Raw genomic sequence first — 17,875 nt, 5'->3', positions numbered from 1 at the left:
TATATTAGATTATGCTTGTTAAAAATAGTTACAAACCATTAATAAACTTCACCTGGCAAATTTTTATTTATTTTTCCAATTTGCATAACTTTATAGGTGTATAATATACATATAGGTTGTGTTTTATAAAGTAAATAGAATAAAAGTTATAAATTTAATAAATAAGAAAATTAAAAATCAATGTCTATAGAATAGTATATTTATAAAACATCTTTCCACATAAAGACTAAAGAGTCAAACTTGTGAGCGGAACAACCAAAGTAGAGATCCATCTATAAACAATTGCCGCCCATCACAGAAATTAGCCATCCAATATCCGAGAGAAAGAGAGAGATATGGCGGAGCACGGCAGAAGACGGTGGCAGCTGGTGTTGATTACAAGTCCACTTCAAGGCCACATGACGCCCATGCTCCAGCTTGGCTCATACCTTCAATCGAAAGGGTTCTCCATAATCTTTGCTCACTCCGAGCTCAACCCACCAAATCCTTCTAATCACCCTGACTTCATCTTCCTCTCTCTGCCGGACAACTTATCCGGCACAGGCATCTTCTCCGGCATCAATCAGTTCTTGAAAGCTCTCAATGAAAACTGCAGACCCCATCTCGAGAAACACCTGATTCAGATGATAAATACACAAAAGGAAACATCTGAAAAAGAATCAATCGTTATCATCTATGATAGCCTCATGTTTTTTGCAGGAAACCTCGCCGGCGATCTGGGTCTACCCTCCATCATCTTGCGCAGCAGCTGTGCAGCCATCCTTCCTAGTTACTGGATCATCCCGCAGCTCCATCAAGAAGGTCGATTTCCTGTACAAGGTAATCGACAATCCAAAACCCACATAAACAAACAATCTAAGTACTAAAATTCTGCTTTAAAGATTCTTTTTTGCAGGAAATGATTCCAGAGTTCCATCCATTCAGATACAAAGATCTACCCTTTATTGGCCTTCCAATACAAGAAGTCCTTGATTTGATCGCAATGATCAGCCCCAAAACACCCGCTTCTGCTTACATTTGTAACACCCTCGAATGTCTTGAACAGTCAACGCTGACCCAGATTCGTCATCACTACCAAGTTCCGATTTTTACAATCGGCCCGTTGCACAAAACATCTCCAACTCCTTCCACTAGCTTCCTTGAAGAAGATACCAGCTGCATTCCATGGTTAGATAAACAATCACCCAAATCAGTAATTTACGTAAGCTTAGGAAGCTTAGCAACCATAGATGCAAAAATAGCAACTGAAATGGCATGGGGTATAGCCAACAGTAATCAGCCCTTCATATGGGTGGTTCGACCGGGTTCGGTTCATGGGTGTGATTGGATCGAGTTTTTGCCGGAGGATTTGGTAAGCGAGATGAAGGTGAGAGGTATGATCGTAAAGTGGGCACCCCAGAAGGACGTATTGGCCCATTCTGCAGTTGGAGGATTTTGGAGCCATTGTGGTTGGAATTCGACCTTGGAAAGTATATGCGAAGGGATTCCGATGCTGTGTCAACCGTTTAGTATCGATCAAATGATGAATGCTAGGTATTTGAGTTATGTCTGGAAGATGGGTTTGGAAATGGTTGTGGAGAGAGGGGAGATCAAGAGTGCAATCAGGAGAGTTTTGGTGAGCAAAGAAGGAGAAGAGATGAGGCGTAGGGCTATGGAGATTGAAGAACAGGTTAGGGTTGCAGTTACCCATGGCGGTTCTTCACGAAACTCCATGAATGATTTGGTAGAGTTCATCTTGTCATTGTAATTTAGGTAGCATCCACATCGTGACATCGATGATCTAAATTATGATTGAAAGTTGCCGAACAGAGTAATTTAGATATGCCATTTTCTAGCGGGGTTATATATATACATAAAGGGAAAATGAGTAACGAGCCAAGAAGTATCCAACCTTTCGAAAAATTTCAATCATGTTTTGTTGTTCAGAAAAACCTAATAAACATAACATTTATCGAAAAAAAATCAAATATATATTATTTTTACTAGGTTAAAACCCGTGGAACCGACGGGTGCTAATTTTAAATAGAATTAAAAAATTAATTATGTAATAAAATAATATATCATTAATTTAGAAAACTCATGAATTGTATTGTATTTTTATTAACTTTATAATTTATAGATATTTAATAAGTATATAAATCCAATTATTTGATAAAAGTCATGAGTTTGTATAATGTAACATACATTTGAGTAAAGAGAAATAAACAGAAAAAATCATTAAATTGAATTGCCATAAAACAAACAAAATATTTTAGTTATGTAATTAACATAAAAAAATACAATACGTATTTATGGATAAATTAATTAATATGATGGATGAATTGTGGTTTGCTAAAAGTAAGTTTATCCTAAATTGATATACTATTGATAAAATAAAATATAAACAAATTAAATTTATATTAAACACAATTAATATTTGTAAGATGTAAACCCAAGACAATAAATATAATTTTTTTATTAAAGTAGAAATCTGTTAATTATTTATAGAATTTGACGAGCACATGATATGATTTTTAACATGAAATAAATATTAATTTTAAAAAACATTGAAACAAAATAAAAAGTTCATAAATTTTTGTTTAAAATTCAATTTAAATGTAATAGTTATTTGTAAATTCGTAGTATTATGTTGCTTAGTACATTTCAAGAGATGGGTCGCCTAAACCCCATACCTAAATTCCACTAAATGGGTCGATCCTAAACCACATACCCTAATTATACAGATGAATCCTCCATTTACTCTATCCAACAATCCGACGTCCTAATCGATCCCTATTTGATCGAGTTTCATAACCTGATGATTATGAACGAATCATACCGACCATCTCCAATCTTCGACGACGATCTTCCGATTTTGTCAGACACCGACGATTTTCAGAGTGCAGAAACTGTTAGTCTCTGCGGTTGTGTGACGGCCTCTCATCCATCTGGAAATGAGAAATTACGTTTAGTCGTTTGGGTTTTCGATTGATTACAATAGCTGGAGTGCCACCACTCATATAATAGCTTAATCGGTGGAGTTGTTACCGCCACTGCCGCCAGACTGATATGATACTTTCAGATGCTAGACGAAAGTTGATGTTAAGTTTCCGGCACCTGATTAAGTTCGTTATAAAGATGACGGGGTATGGGCTCACGGATCCGGTGAATAGAAAAGAGTATATTGATTACTCGAGTACGATTGATATTGAGGTAAGCCTTTACACTATCAAATAGTTGGTGTTCAATGCAGTATACTAATTCTTATGAACTTGACACGAAAATAGCAATTCATATTCTCAATATTCATTGAATAAAAGAAAATGAAAGAACCAGTAACACATTCAATTTATACATGTTACATGGACCTTTTTTGTAATTAATATAGCTATTTTGAGAAAATGTACTTATTTGCAATTATAGTTTAACGGGGAACCATCTTTTTTTGAGTTTATACTTTACGGTGAGCATTTATAGGGACTATTTATGTGTTCAATAATCCTTCCTATTATATGAATCTGTAGTTATTTGATGCCTTTTAGAAAAGCATATTGGAAGATAACTAAATATGATAGAATCCTAAAAAAGACAATAATGCCCTTTAGTTTTGTTTTACCTAAAACTTCAAATAATCACATCGAATTCTACTATCCCTTGCCTACAAAAGTCATCATAATTCATACATACTTGAGTAAACCTATCACAATTGACAATAATTATTAAAAAGACCAATTTCCCTTTGACTTTTTTACAAATGCCTTCCTAACCCAAATGAATATTGCTGCAATTATCATGAAAAAATACCATAAAAACATGTAGAAATTTTATTGTATCCATGTATTGATCCATCAAAAACCAGAAAAAGGAGAACAATACCCTTTTAAAAACTTACTACATTGATTTTTTAAAAAATTACAACAATCATTTATTTCCTTACAACAATCATTTTCCATTTGACGCTATCTCATCTGTATAACTGGTACATGTATGGATGATATCTCATCATGGTAGAGACTATTGCTTTTGTTTTATTTTTAAGACAAAAATGCAAAAATGGTCCCTGTGGTTTGTCATTTTTTGTGGATATGGTCCAAACCTTTTGAAAATTTGATTTTTGGTCCTTATTGAGAGGTTTGTGTGTGGAACAGATCCCTGGAGTTAACCACCGTTGTTTTTGGCTGTTAAACCCCTCATGTGCATTGCACACGAGGGCATAAATGTATTTTTACTCAAGGGGAGAGGGATGAACCAAATTCATCGATGGAAGCTCCAGCGGTGGCTAATATCACGAGGGGAGGGAAGGGCGTAATCTCCGGCGACCCTTGTGGGCTTAATCATTGTTGATCGGGAATGAAAAAATGAACGGGTCGATCGGCGAGCATATCACGAGAGGGGAAGGAACATGGCAGATTGACGATGGTTTTAGGGGTGTTTGATGCTATGGAGCCGACTAGGAGCATCGAGAAACTTAAGAGGGTCATCGCCCTCTTGATCACCGACAAACCTACACTCGCCTCAAGTGGAGGTTCTTCGATTGCAAATGAAGAGGAAAGACGGAGGGAGAACGACGGTATCGGGGGTGTTTTGGGGCGATGTTTTTCAGCAGGAGGAAGAGGGGTAGCTCCTCGATGGTTCACCACAAAACCGCCACTACCGGTGGTGCTTGGTTGGACCGAAGAGAAAAAGAAGAATGCAAGTAGCGGGGGGAAGGGGGGTGTCGTCGGTCTTGGTGGTGTTCTGTGACAATGAGGGAGGCCGAGGGTGGGTTGAGAGGGTTGTTACAGGTTTAATCCAGTTGTTTCTTCTCTTTCTTTTCCGGGAAGATGGTGGTGGAGTTGTGGGAGACGACTGGTGGTGTTGGGGTTGCTGTGTGGTCGTGAGGAAAAGGGGGATTCCATGAAGCTCCTTCTTGTTTTGTTGCAGGTATACATGAGAACCAGAACCAATTTGTTCTTGGTTGGGAATGAAGATGCAAACAGACATAAAGAATCAATCAATTTTTACTGTAAGGGTTCAATTGTTGTTGGTTGTTTGGATTGTGGATTTTGTCATTGTTAATTTATGGTTGAGTGATGTTTTGATTGAGTGTTGGGTTGAAGAAATTGTTCACGTAATCTTTTTAATTGTGATGTGCAAAATTATTTATGCCCATTGTTTCCTCTTGAGTAAAAAGACATTTATGCCCTTGTGTGCAATGCACATGTGGGGTTTAACAGCCAAAAACAAACGACGGTTAACTTCATGGACCTGTTCCACATACAAACCTCTCAATAAGGACCAAAAATCCAATTTTCAAAAGGTTTGGACCATATCCACAAAAAATGACAAACCACAGGGACCATTTTTGCATTTTTGTCTATTTTTAAATAACTAAACATATAATTATGAAATATAGTTTAAATAAGCAGATTCAAATTACATGAATTTGTTTAAAGTTTAAAAAAAATGAAAAATAGCATGAGATTATCAGAATTTCCATATTTGCCTGTGTTTATGTACGAAAGCTTAACTCAACTCAACTAACAATAATGGTTGAATTGGAAAAAAAAATAGAATTATACCTTTGTTTATTGGATTTGCTGCAGTAGAAAACGAATGGCAAGGAAGAAAAGCAAAGACGGAAAAACTTGAAAGAATGCTTATTTATGTAAAGGTGATGAGCCGATTGTATTTTTAATCTCAAATAATGCATGAATGATGATTACAATCGGTGAAGATACAATTGAAAAACTAAAGGGATCATGTTTTTACGATATTTAAGGTAATAAGTTGCGTGATTTTTATTAATGATAATTAGGGTGTCATATATTAAGGGGTAAATTTATGTGCATACCAAATAAAATTGAAATTTTGTTCCTGATTTTCTGGGATTTTTTTTTTCTAAACTATATATCTTATGCTTTGTTATCTGTCATAAAAAAACAAATAGATAATAACAAAAAAACGAAATATAGATGATTGTTGTTAGCTGTAACTTGCAGTAAACACAAAACACAAGCAGAAAAACGGTGAATGAAATAAAGAACAATGACAAATTCAAAAGGCTAACCTGATTTGCTATGTGTTGCAGAAGGCTGACTATATGAACTTCAGAAACGTGAAACAATGGACGACAGAGGGGAATAAAATCAGTTGAGAATGATGAACATTTTAAATAGTAATCTGAATTTAATTGAAATCATAGAATGATATTATCCCGTTAAATATGCCATCTTTAATGCATTTCATTTTATAAATTTGAATGCAGGTAAAAGCTTTATCAGAATTTGAATTTATTTACATGTATTTTGATCAGTACAATGTTATTTCAGAAAGAATAGCAAAGCAAACAGAAGGATATTTATAAATAATAGATCAATTTTATACGAAGTGATGTGAAAGTACAATGCTAGTAACATAAAATAATTTTTGTACTTTCACATGGTCGATCTGTGAAATTGGACCGTAGAGCAAAAAATGTGAACTTGGTACGCAAAATTCGATTATAAAAGTAAAAAATTCTTGTATGTAGTTTAAACGGGAACTGTTCTTTATACATTCAATGTACAAATTTTTTTAATGAAAATTTGAGCAAAAACTATAAATCATAAATATATAAAAAAACACGAATTATGAAAGTACTAACCTGCTATTGTTTGATCTTTGTCTTTGGTGGAAGAGGTGAAGAAAACGTAAGCAGTAAGAGGAGGAAAACCACTGTTATATGCAAACAGAATGCCAGGGACAACGTATTCTACAACAGCAAGAAGCCTTTACGTTTAACAGGTAAATAAATAATATATGAAGAATACTTGGATTGAAATCTATTTCCTGATTTTTTGCGATTTACTCTATTCTAAAAGGAATGGAATGATGAAAAAATGTTGATAATCTTAACAATAAAAAAACGAATTAAACGGGAGAAGATATGGTATTGCCGAATTCATTATGGAAAATATGTATATTGTGGATAAATAGTTTTTTTTTTTGTTATGATTGAATTATATAAATTCTAAAATCATGGCTGATTTACAGGGATTACAAAAGGAAATGAAGGGCATTTTGGACAATTTAGTTTAGTAAAAGAAGCGGGAAAATTCGATTTTAGGGGGCTTGGAGATTGCCACGTGGCAAAATTGTACTTATTTATTAGATTAGGGGATTCAATTCTATCGAAATCACCATATTTGGGAAATAACTTATAAGATCAATTAAGTTTTAAAACCGTTTAAAAAACTTCAATCATGTTTTATCTATTAAAAAAAAACCCAATGAAATTAACATTTTGAACAGACAAAAAATGACTGAGATTTTTTGAACGGTTGGAAACTTCGTTGGGTTTTTCTAGATAAAGGTTAATTTTGTTGGGTTTTCTTGAACAAACAAAACATTATTAAGATTTTTTGAACAGTTTGAAAACTTAGTTGGAGTCGTAAGTCATTTTCTCTATACATAAACTAGATCTAAAACTATTGTACTACAAGTTGATTAAATAAAATAAAATATTAAAATATAAATAATAAGTATTTTTAAAATAAAATTTTCAAATAATAAATGAAAAAAACATATTAATTCTAATTTATTATAATATTTATTATATTTTGATATATTATATATATAAGTATAAGATTATATGAGTTTTTAATATTAAAATCGAAGAAAAATCATAAATTGATATATATATATATATATATATATATATATATATATATATATATATATATATATATATATAAAAGTATCAAAATTTATTAGAGATTGACATATGACAAAAAAAAACATTTCATTTATTAGAACATTTATTAGAACGAATGACAAAATGATTATGGTTTTTGTCGCTAAAAAACTGAGTTTGGTCGGCTTTGAAATAACTAATATACCTTTTAAATATTTTGTTTTAATTTGTTTTTAACATATTTAAAAATTGGTTCATATAGTAGGTGAGGCTAACTTTAGAAACACTACATATCTGCTCCATTAGTTTCAAAAAATGGCATAGATTATCCATTTTTTTTAAAACCTTCTCTCTAATTGCCATTATTTTTTTAAATGACTCATCTTCAAAAACTGTCACCGCCTTCAGCCGCTATAACCATAAACACATTCAGCCACCACCACCATAACCTTCAGCTACCAACACCACAATCACCCCCTTCAACAATCACAAACACCGCCACCTCCAACAATAACTACCTTTACCACCATCTCCAACCACTTCCACCACTACCATCACAACCTTCACCTTAAACCACCACCACTTTCAGCCTCTTTTAACCACTCTACCACCAACACCTTCAGCTACTATCACCACCACCATCACAACTACCTTCATCCACTATTCATAAAAAGAGAATTGGACAGAGTAAAAGGGTGAGAAAAGTTTAAAAATTTTCATTTGACATATAATTAACCCAGATTTACTAACAAAAAGTTAAAAAAAGGACAAAGTTGCAACTTTTTGAAAACCACTAGTCCATATTTAAAGATTATTTTAAAATTTTCCTCGCCTTGCCAATTTTCGAATACTAAAGTGACCATTTTTGAAAAAAATTATTTTCTTTGTTTATTCATTCCCTTATTTTTTAATGAGTAAATTACACGAATGGCCCCTATGGTTTAGGGTAATTTGCACATTGATCCCTAATTGTTTTTCTTTTTAATTCGGAAGGTCTCTACTATACGTTTTTATCGATTGGTCCTTGTTTAACCTAAAAATACTATTATGCCCTTATTAATTTGTTTTATATATTTTTCTAATTTATTTTTGTTATTTTAATTTTATAAAAGAAATTGAGCCTACCACCATACCCATTAAGTCCTCAAACCCTAATACTCGTTATATGCACATAATCAAAATTGTGCTACTGACGATCCCATTCCGTCATCCCCATCTTTATCATCATCATTTCTGATGACTATCATGGCCATCATCATCGCCAACAACTTCCAATAATAGTGCTTGCTTCTACAATTTTCACACATACAATAATACAACCATCATTGTTTACACAAGTGTATTGGATTACAGATTACATTCCGAAATAATAAGTGTATGATGATAACAAAAATACAACAAAATCCATGTGTTCTTGGTGACCAACCCGCTTAACGATTTCCTGAGAATACAAGTTATTTTAAAAACGGCCAATATATATAATATTGGCGAGAACATAAGCATATTTGTATGAAAAGTTTGTGTCACTTTGTAAACACCAGAAAATCTATTTTTTGTAAAAATGGTTTGAACGTTTTGTATCAAATCTTGTATTAAAGCATGTGTGTTTCTATTTTGAAAATGTGTAAAGACAGTATTCAAGGAACATCCTATATTTTCTATTGTAAGTAGAAGGTAATGTTTAATGTAAGTTTCCTAGAAAATTCGATATTTTCTGTTTGTAAAAGTGTTTTGATCTTAAACCCTAAGACCATAAAAATGATGTTTATATATAGTGTCGTAACTGCAGAAATGTATATGTATTCCGTAAATTTTACAGTGGAATTAATTTCTATGTGAGTCGTTATAACCATGCTTGATATGACTGATCTGCCTGTCATGGTGTTTTTCATGCGTCGCTTCTTTAAGGTAAGACATTTATCACCCTAGGATGGCCTACTCTAGCTGTAGCGAACAACTCAAGTGCGGGGCTGTCAACCTCGTATAGATCTATACACAAACTCTTGCTCTCCCTCCAGGAGACTCTAGTTATAACTATAGGATTGAAGGTTGTACACTAGGTAAGTACGAATGAAAGAACATCTCACAAGAACCTTAATTATGTTTATGAAAATATTGTAACACACTATTTCATGTTGTAAAGAACATTTTCGTGTATGTATTTAGGTTACAAGGCCCAATGTGTATGTTCATGAATGAATGAGGCACAATAAGCATGAAATGAGTATATAAGGTCCGTTGAGCATTTAGATAGGTTAACAAGGCCCAATAAACATGTAAGGAGTATACATGACCTATCAAGCATGTAAATGAGTCACTAAGGCCCAATAACATGTAATGAAAGTATCAGGCCCAATAAGCATGTAATGAGTATACAAGGTCCGTCGAGCATGTAAATAGGTTAACGATGCCCAATAAACATGTAAGGAGTGTACAAGACCTATCAAGCATGTAAATGGGTCACTAAGGCCCAATAACATGTAATGAAAGTATCAGACCCAATAAGCATGTAAATGGGTCGCTAAGGCCCAATAAACATGTAATGAATGTGTCAGTCCCAATAAGCATGTAAATGGACCACAAAGGCCCAATAACATGAAAATGGGTAAACAAGGCCCAATAAAAGTGAGAACGACATAATTAGCCCGTTTGTTATTATAGTGATTGTTTTAGCTCAATTATTTACCAAAATGACATAAAAGACACACTTTTTGTAAAAGTGACAATCTTGGCCCATTAAAATGAAAATTTTCAATTAAGGCATATTTTTGGTAAAAGTGACACTTTAGGCCCATTAAGATCGAAAGCTTACTTTCAGGGAATTATTTTGTATAAAATGACATTTTCAACCCACTTTTGATAAAAATAACATTTTTGGTCCAAATTTATGGAAATGACATTTCCAGCCCATTTAACCGAAAATTTACATTTGTGGCCCGTGTTTGTTTAAAATAACAATTTAATCCATAAAAAGTCAAATATTTTCTTTTTAGGCAAATGAAACCATGAGTTTCTAAATAAGACCCATTTTTGTGAAAATTGACAAATTTAGCCCATTAAAACCGTGAAGGCCCAAATAGAAGCCCATTTTGTGAAAATTAACACTTTTGGCCCCTTTAAAACCATGAATATCATAAAGATTCATTTTCATCTAAAAGTGAATCTTTTGGTCCTCTCCAAAACCATGGGTTTCATAAAGACTCACTTTTTTTTGTTTATTTGTTAAAAATGGACCCTTATACGATTTTATTTAGTTTTCAAACATCCTTAGCATGTTTAATCCTTTCAACTTCATAGTAAATCACATAAGATGGTTTAGTTAATAACATCACCAAGTTTAGTAGATATTTCGAGTTTGGTGAAGATTTAACATGTTTTCATAACATAATCACAACATATAACATGAAAACACACATTTACATGCATAAATACATATATCTAACACAAAAGCAACTTGTATTCTCCCCCAAAAATATATTAAAACCAAAAACAAGGGGGTATGAACTCACATTGGTGATGGATTCGATTTTAAAGTGAAGATTGAAGGAGATTTCGGCCTAGCAAGTTCCTTTGATGAGATTTTCAGTTCCTAGAGAGTTCTAGGAGCATAAACACGAGATTGGTGAGGTTTGGAGGGAAGATCTTAACATAAGATGAATTTATTTAACTTTAGAGTGGAGTAGCTTACCTAGTATGTGAGTTTGAAGGACCTTCTTAAGCACACATACACACAATAACTCATGATTTCTTATAGGAGAAATAAGAGATTGAGAGCTATTAGAGGATTTTAGGGATTGAAGATGGATGAAGTGGGGAGAGGTGTGGGATCTTCGACCATAAGTACAGAGGAAGGAGGAAAGAGATTAGACATTATTGCATGAAGGATAATAGGATTCTAGATGTATATGATTACCTTAATACATGAAGGTTAATTATGTGTTGTAAAGCCAAAATCAAACCTTCTTCCATTCCCCCCTCTCCTTTTTTTAAAAATGAGAATGGAGTGAGGGAAAGAAAGAAATTTGGTGTTAGGCTTGAATTGTGCATATAAAAGTCAAGAGTATGCTAGCCCAATAAGGATTTTCAACCAATTAGGCCCACATATGTGTTTACGACCCAAAATGACCAAGGAAATGGGTTTTCAACCCATTAAAATCAAAGAAGGAAATTTTAGGCCCAATAAGGTCCATAAAGAGTCTTATGGCCCAAAAATCTATTACTTAGTGAATGTGGGTCCAACTAGGGCATATATATATATATATATATATATATATATATATATATATATATATATATATACACATATAAACACACACACACACGCACGCACAAAAAAATGGTCCCTATGGTATGGTGTAATAGGCATATAAAGTTCAACTTCAATAAATTGGACAAACTCGATCCTTGTGTTACTTCGATATTACAGACTTCGTCCTTATGTCAGACGACATAAATCACTCGTCGTTTAATGCCCAACACATGCCTGACGTGTGAGGGTAAAATGGTCATTTTTACATTTCTCGTTTAATTACAATTGTTTAAAGTGTTTAGCCCTCTTTCTCTATCTCTCTCTTTCTCTCTCTCTCTCCCTCACTCCCTCTCTCTCTTTTCCAACTCTTTACATACACAGTTTAAATTTCTTTATCAATTGATCTTCTAAAGCTTTAGTTTAGATATTTGGATTAAACTGTTGGAATAGGTATCCAAGACCATAAAGAAATCGGTCAAAGTCAAAAATAAATTTGTATAACTTTATGGAATAAAAGTAAAGTCCTTTTTGGGTTACCTGTAATAACTAGAAATAAATTTAGGAGAGAAATAGACTGATTTGTTAATTTATTATGTGAATCAATAAATTAATTATAAAGAGCTAGAATTAATTAATTATTAACTAGAATTAATCTAAAATTAATTCAAGATGAATTATATTTAATTAGAGGTGCAATGGTTGAATTGTAATTGTTTAAAAGTGAGCAAAAGAGCAATTCTAGATGGCTCTATAGTAATGGATGATTTTATGGAGGGAACAAATTTTTCTTCATATCCCTTCTTTTCTCTTGAGTTTTAGGGTTCAAGGGTTTAGGGTGTGAGCCATTAAAGGCGCTCATACTTTTGGCGCTTGCTTTCCATTGAGATTTTGAAATTCAAGGATTAGTTAATTACTTATTCTAAAGGTATGTAATCTAATCTACCAATTAGAATCATACTAGGGTTTATGATTGTTTCAATAGTATGTTGTTATAATGAGAAAAGACAAATTTATAGGTTACATTTACCTATAATAAGATTTATGATATTTTCCTTGTGTAATTAATTATTTGTAACCTACGAAACCCATTAGTGGAATCAAAGCCTAGGGTTCTTTCGTTTATATGTGCATAATTAAAACTGGAATAAAAACCAAGCCCCCCCCCCCCCCCCCCCCCCCGAAACCCTTCTGATCATTAGGAACGACACCCGCCTTTTTCTTGACGTGACACGTCTTGTAACACCTCGACTCTCAGGTATAAACTTTACAGTCTTATATTTTCATTTAGAAAGGTCGAATTGATGAGTTGGATGCCCTGACTTGTCGAGTAGGAACTGATTTGGCCGCGGGTTTAAGTGACTAACTCGACGAGTTGGAGGACACAACTCGACGACTTGGAGCTGGCGGATGAAACCCTAATTTCCATGATCTATCACCTTATTTAAAGGATAATGAGCCTCCCTTGATCATCCCCTTGAGCTCTAAAACCCTAATTCGCGTATGCTCTCCATTTTGTGTGATTTTCAAGCTTGGAAGGTAACTTAGAAGAAGAAGACTTGAAGTATAAGAGGATTGGAGCATAGAGGAGCTGGTGGATCTGACTCTTCTGCTTATTGGCACCATTTTGAAGGTAACAAGTCGTTACCTTGACTTTCCTCCTTCTAGATCTCTCCATGTTTAAGATTAGGGATTTTATAGCATGTATGTTAACCATTTTCGGGTATGCTAGGATTGAAATTGCAACTTCAGATCTGAACTTATCTTGGTCTTTATAGCTATAAAGTCTCCCGCTTTAGCAAGTATGAGCCTTCCCTTTTGAGTTAAACCCCATTATAAGCTTGGATTCGGTATTCTAAGCCTTTAGAAGCTTACATGCACGTAAAGTTTGCAACTTTACGTGATAAAAATGCATTGGGAAGCTTGATCTGCAATATGGAGCTTTGGGGTGGCTTAAAAGCATCTGAATGGAGAAAGGACTGAAGGGACTCGACGAGTTGCATAGCCAACTCGGTGAGTCCAGTGAAGATTAGCCTTGAGGATTTCTGCATGAACTCGATAAGTCAGCAGGATGACTCGATGAGTTAGTTAGGATTTTCTCGACTGTGAACACGCATGGACTCGATGAGTTTTCTAGAAACTCGATGAGTGAACTGGAGGATTCCATGACTTCTCGAGTTCTAGAAGGACTTAACAAGTCAATGATTTGCACTCGACGGGTAGTGTCAACATGGATTGTTGACCTTGACCTTGACTAAGGGTTGACGAGTTGACTTCTGGGGGTATTTTGGTAAATTGGAAATTTACGGAATGGTTTTATTGTAAATATAGGTTGTGGAGTTTGTGGTTGTGGTTCGAGAGTTTGATTTTATCACTTCAATTCGACAGTTGTGAGGTAAGTTATCCTCACTATACCAAGGGGTCGAAGACACCAATGCTGGCCCATTGGATATGATATCCTAGCAGTTGGTATTATGTTGAGTATGAGTTAGTTATGCATGCTAGTTGCTGTGACATCCCCAAAATCACGGCCAGAAAAGACCGATTATGTTTATGCTTTATAAAAATCAGAGTTCTTCTTTTAATAAAAATGTTGCGGAATTTGTTCCCAGAAAAACACGATAAATATGTTATTAAAACATTTTTGAAGAAACGTATTTTATTCATTTCAAAACGTTTGGGATGTCATGGTTAATACAGAAACATAAGCATAAACAGAACTTACAGTTATTTACACTAGTGATCTACATCTCTTTAAATCTCTCAGTGTAATGTGACTTCATATCAACACCTGTGATGTAAATAAACTGAGTGGGTCAGGTTGGGAAACCTGGTGAGTACATAGGGATTTCAATCCCACAATGTTATACCATATATATAGTTTAAAACTCACAAAGTATACAATTTCACCATATATATATAAACAACTCTTATCCCACCCCGTCGATCCTTACAATGAGGCAATCCATACTCTCAGACCTAAGATTAGTCTTTACCTACTCCATACTCCTGGATCAGAAATGAACAAATTTACCAAATCCATACTCTTGGACTAGGGACGAATGACTAATCCATACTCTCGGATTAATGATGAATGATTATGCCTAATCCATACTCTCGGACTAGGGACAGTGACTAATCCATACTCTCGGATTAATGATGAATGATTATGCCTAATCCATACTCTCGGACTAGGGACAATGACTATGTCTAATCCATACTCCCGGATAAATGACATATACCAAGTTCTATTCTCTGAGTATAACTCACTTGCACTCGTAAGAATATACTACCCAATATTCCTCATATTTAATTTAGGTTTACTCTTTATCCTAAATTATCAAATATAATCAGGTATGTTCTTTAACACGTATTTCAGGCAACATCGATTAACTCGCACATAAACATATAATTAATACTTCAATCAATACTTGTATTAAAATCATGTTCATGAAGGGACTATGCACTCACCTGATAGGTGGTGACTCAGCACTCGGACAGCGCTTCGATAGTCTCAAAACAACTTTCCTTCGATAAAACCTAGTACCAATACCACTAGGGTTTAGTCTAACGATAACCAAGACAAATTAATAGTCTGACTATTATCATTATTATTATTATTATTATTATTATTATTATTATTATTATTATATAAGCATTAAATAACACTCAATATAACTCGTAATAATAACCCAAATAATTATTTTAAGGACCTAATAACATTCCTATAATTATTTGAAAGCTATATTAAAAACTACGTAAGCGTAGCACACTTACAGTGAATTTTATCGAAAACCGGAACTTAATTGGAGCAGCATTTCGAAACCAAAAGGCTCTTTTTCTCGGGACTCTGGGAGCCTCGGGGCTTCCCTCGAGAGCTAAGGGTTTTAACTAGGGCTTAGGGCGGTTTAGAAACCCTTGAGAGAGAAAATTTTAAAGAGAGAATGAGAAATGGTGTGTTTTGCTCGGCAACCCTCGCTTCTATTTATAGCCTCAGCAGCCTCGGTTATGCTGGGCGTAGTTCCGAGGTACGTTGGGCGTAGTTCACATTGGGCTACCAGATGGCTTCGTACGAGACACGCGTCGGACATCGGATGGAGCTGCGCGGCTTCTTGTGGATCGAGGGTGGCAGTTGTACGCGGCGCGTACTCAGCTTCGGACGCTGGGCGTAAGCGAGACTTCGTGGTGATCATCGGATGCGAGGCGTGATCAGCAAGCGACGGCCCAGATCATGCCACGTCATCGTTTAGCAACAGACTTCGCAAATTTCACTCTCGACTTCTAAAAATCGTAACTTTCGCATACAAGCTCTATTTTTGACGTTCTTTATATCCACACGAAGGTGGGAATGTACTCTACAGCTTTTGTTTAGACTCAGTTGGTTAATTTTGACTCGATTTTAAATTTTATATTATTAACAGGCCTGGACAGGATTGGTCCATTAAATTCTCATAACTTCTTCATCCGATGTCCGTTTTCACCCATATTTTTCTTGTTACGCTACTCTTAACGAGATCTTCGATTCTTGTTAAGGTCGTGTCGGCTAAAAACCGCTCGATCTAACATTCGAATTTCGGGCTCTACACTGCTAATCCGAAACTTCAAAAAATCATAACTTCTTCATACGAAGTCATATTTGGGCGTTCTTTTTATCGATGTTCTTAGTTTAACATATTCTACGACTTTCGTTTAGATCGCTAAGGCTAAATCTCGCTTTATCATAAATTCACTATTTATGCTTCCCGGTATCGTGCCCGTTCCGTCATGAAACTTCAACGGGTCATAACTTCTTCGTTACAACTCGGATTTCGACGTTCTTTATATGTACGGAAACCTTGAAAAATATTCTACAACTTGGTTAAGATTATTTATTCTAAATAATCTTTTGTCGAAAAGTCGTTTTCGATACTTATTGTCTTTAAATTGACTAGCCCGGATCTACGGGTGTTACAGTTGCTATGCCAGTTTGGTAGATCTGTAGGACTACCTGTGTTACTATCTATTATCTGTATGTGCATTAGTTAAGTTATATGTCGACATATTATGTGGGATGGGTTTATGTTGTACTGCTCCGTTCGATAGCCAACAAACCCTACAATATTCCAGATATGAGCTGAGGGCCGAGCAGGGCATGCCAGACTCATACTGAGGATTCAAGAGCATTCTAGATATGATTTGAGGGTCGGGCAGGGAATACCAGTCTCATACTGTAGGCTTAGTGGCAATTCAGATGTGAGTTGTGGGCCTAGAAGGTAAGCCAAACTCACACTGTAAAGGAGGATGCAGAGTGTACGATCAGCCAAGGAAAGATTTTCAAAGTGATTTTTTAATTATTTTCAAAATAAGTAAAGGAGGATGCAGAGTGTACGATCAGCCGGAGCACGTAAGTAGACCCGAAAATACCATGCAGTTATTTAATTATGTGATGTGTTAGAACAACATGCTAGTACTAGGCTAGGGATCTTCAAGAATTTCATGATAGAATTGCTTGATTACATGATGCTTGATAGCCTAGGGTTTACCTCATATGAAATTGACATCATTACTGTAGTTGCTTAGTATATGCATCACGGCCGTACATAATTAAGATCTTATAGCTTGAGAATGTTTGGTTTGGCCTTATTGCTTGTTCTTATTTGATGTAGGGCTTAGGGTAGGATTAGGCATTTGAAAGCCTACAAGGTCCAGGGTTATGAATGGCTAGCATACAAAAGTGTTGCAGGGTTGGTGGAAGTTTCATGAGTGGGTTATGTGAGGCCCGTAGGTCGGTTATGAGATAGTCAGCCTTCCTCTAGAGTGAGGATTGAGCGACCACTATGTCTATGTATATGGTTATGGTGTTGTGATGATACTTGAGATAAATATGGGTAGGTGTGGAAGGTAGTATATACCTGTACTACTGAAAGCACATGACCCATACGCATAGCAAGGAAGTCACAACCCCTAGGGTTTACTTGGGAGTTGGTTCCCTGTTATTTAGGCAGATTATCTTATAT

General features: G+C 34.9%; 1 protein-coding gene and 1 long non-coding RNA gene across 4 annotated transcripts; both read left to right on the top strand.

Moving 5' to 3' along the window:
- The first annotated feature begins 226 nt into the window (after positions 1 to 226).
- On the top strand, positions 227 to 1,834 carry LOC145048208 (UDP-glycosyltransferase 76H1-like). Its single transcript, XM_078996643.1, has 2 exons — positions 227 to 819; positions 882 to 1,834. Exons 1-2 carry the CDS (start codon positions 336 to 338, stop codon positions 1,745 to 1,747), a joined length of 1,350 nt encoding a protein of 449 aa, XP_078852769.1. The 5' UTR covers positions 227 to 335; the 3' UTR covers positions 1,748 to 1,834.
- An 890-nt stretch (positions 1,835 to 2,724) lies between these two features.
- LOC144998445 (uncharacterized) lies at positions 2,725 to 6,120 on the top strand. 3 transcript variants are annotated; one of them, XR_013660325.1, is made up of 3 exons: positions 2,725 to 3,192; positions 5,568 to 5,740; positions 5,961 to 6,120. It is a non-coding gene; the product is annotated as an uncharacterized LOC144998445 (long non-coding RNA). The 3 variants fall into 3 exon arrangements; XR_013660324.1 differs by having other exon boundaries at positions 5,565 to 5,740; positions 6,050 to 6,120; XR_013660323.1 differs by having other exon boundaries at positions 5,565 to 5,740.
- Positions 6,121 to 17,875: the final 11,755 nt, after the last annotated feature.

The sequence above is a fragment of the Lactuca saligna genome, chromosome 5 (assembly GCF_052625555.1).
Source record: "Lactuca saligna cultivar CGN05327 chromosome 5, ASM5262555v1, whole genome shotgun sequence".
Taxonomy (NCBI): Eukaryota; Viridiplantae; Streptophyta; class Magnoliopsida; order Asterales; family Asteraceae; genus Lactuca; species Lactuca saligna.
This window is presented reverse-complemented; position numbering and strand designations above follow the sequence as displayed.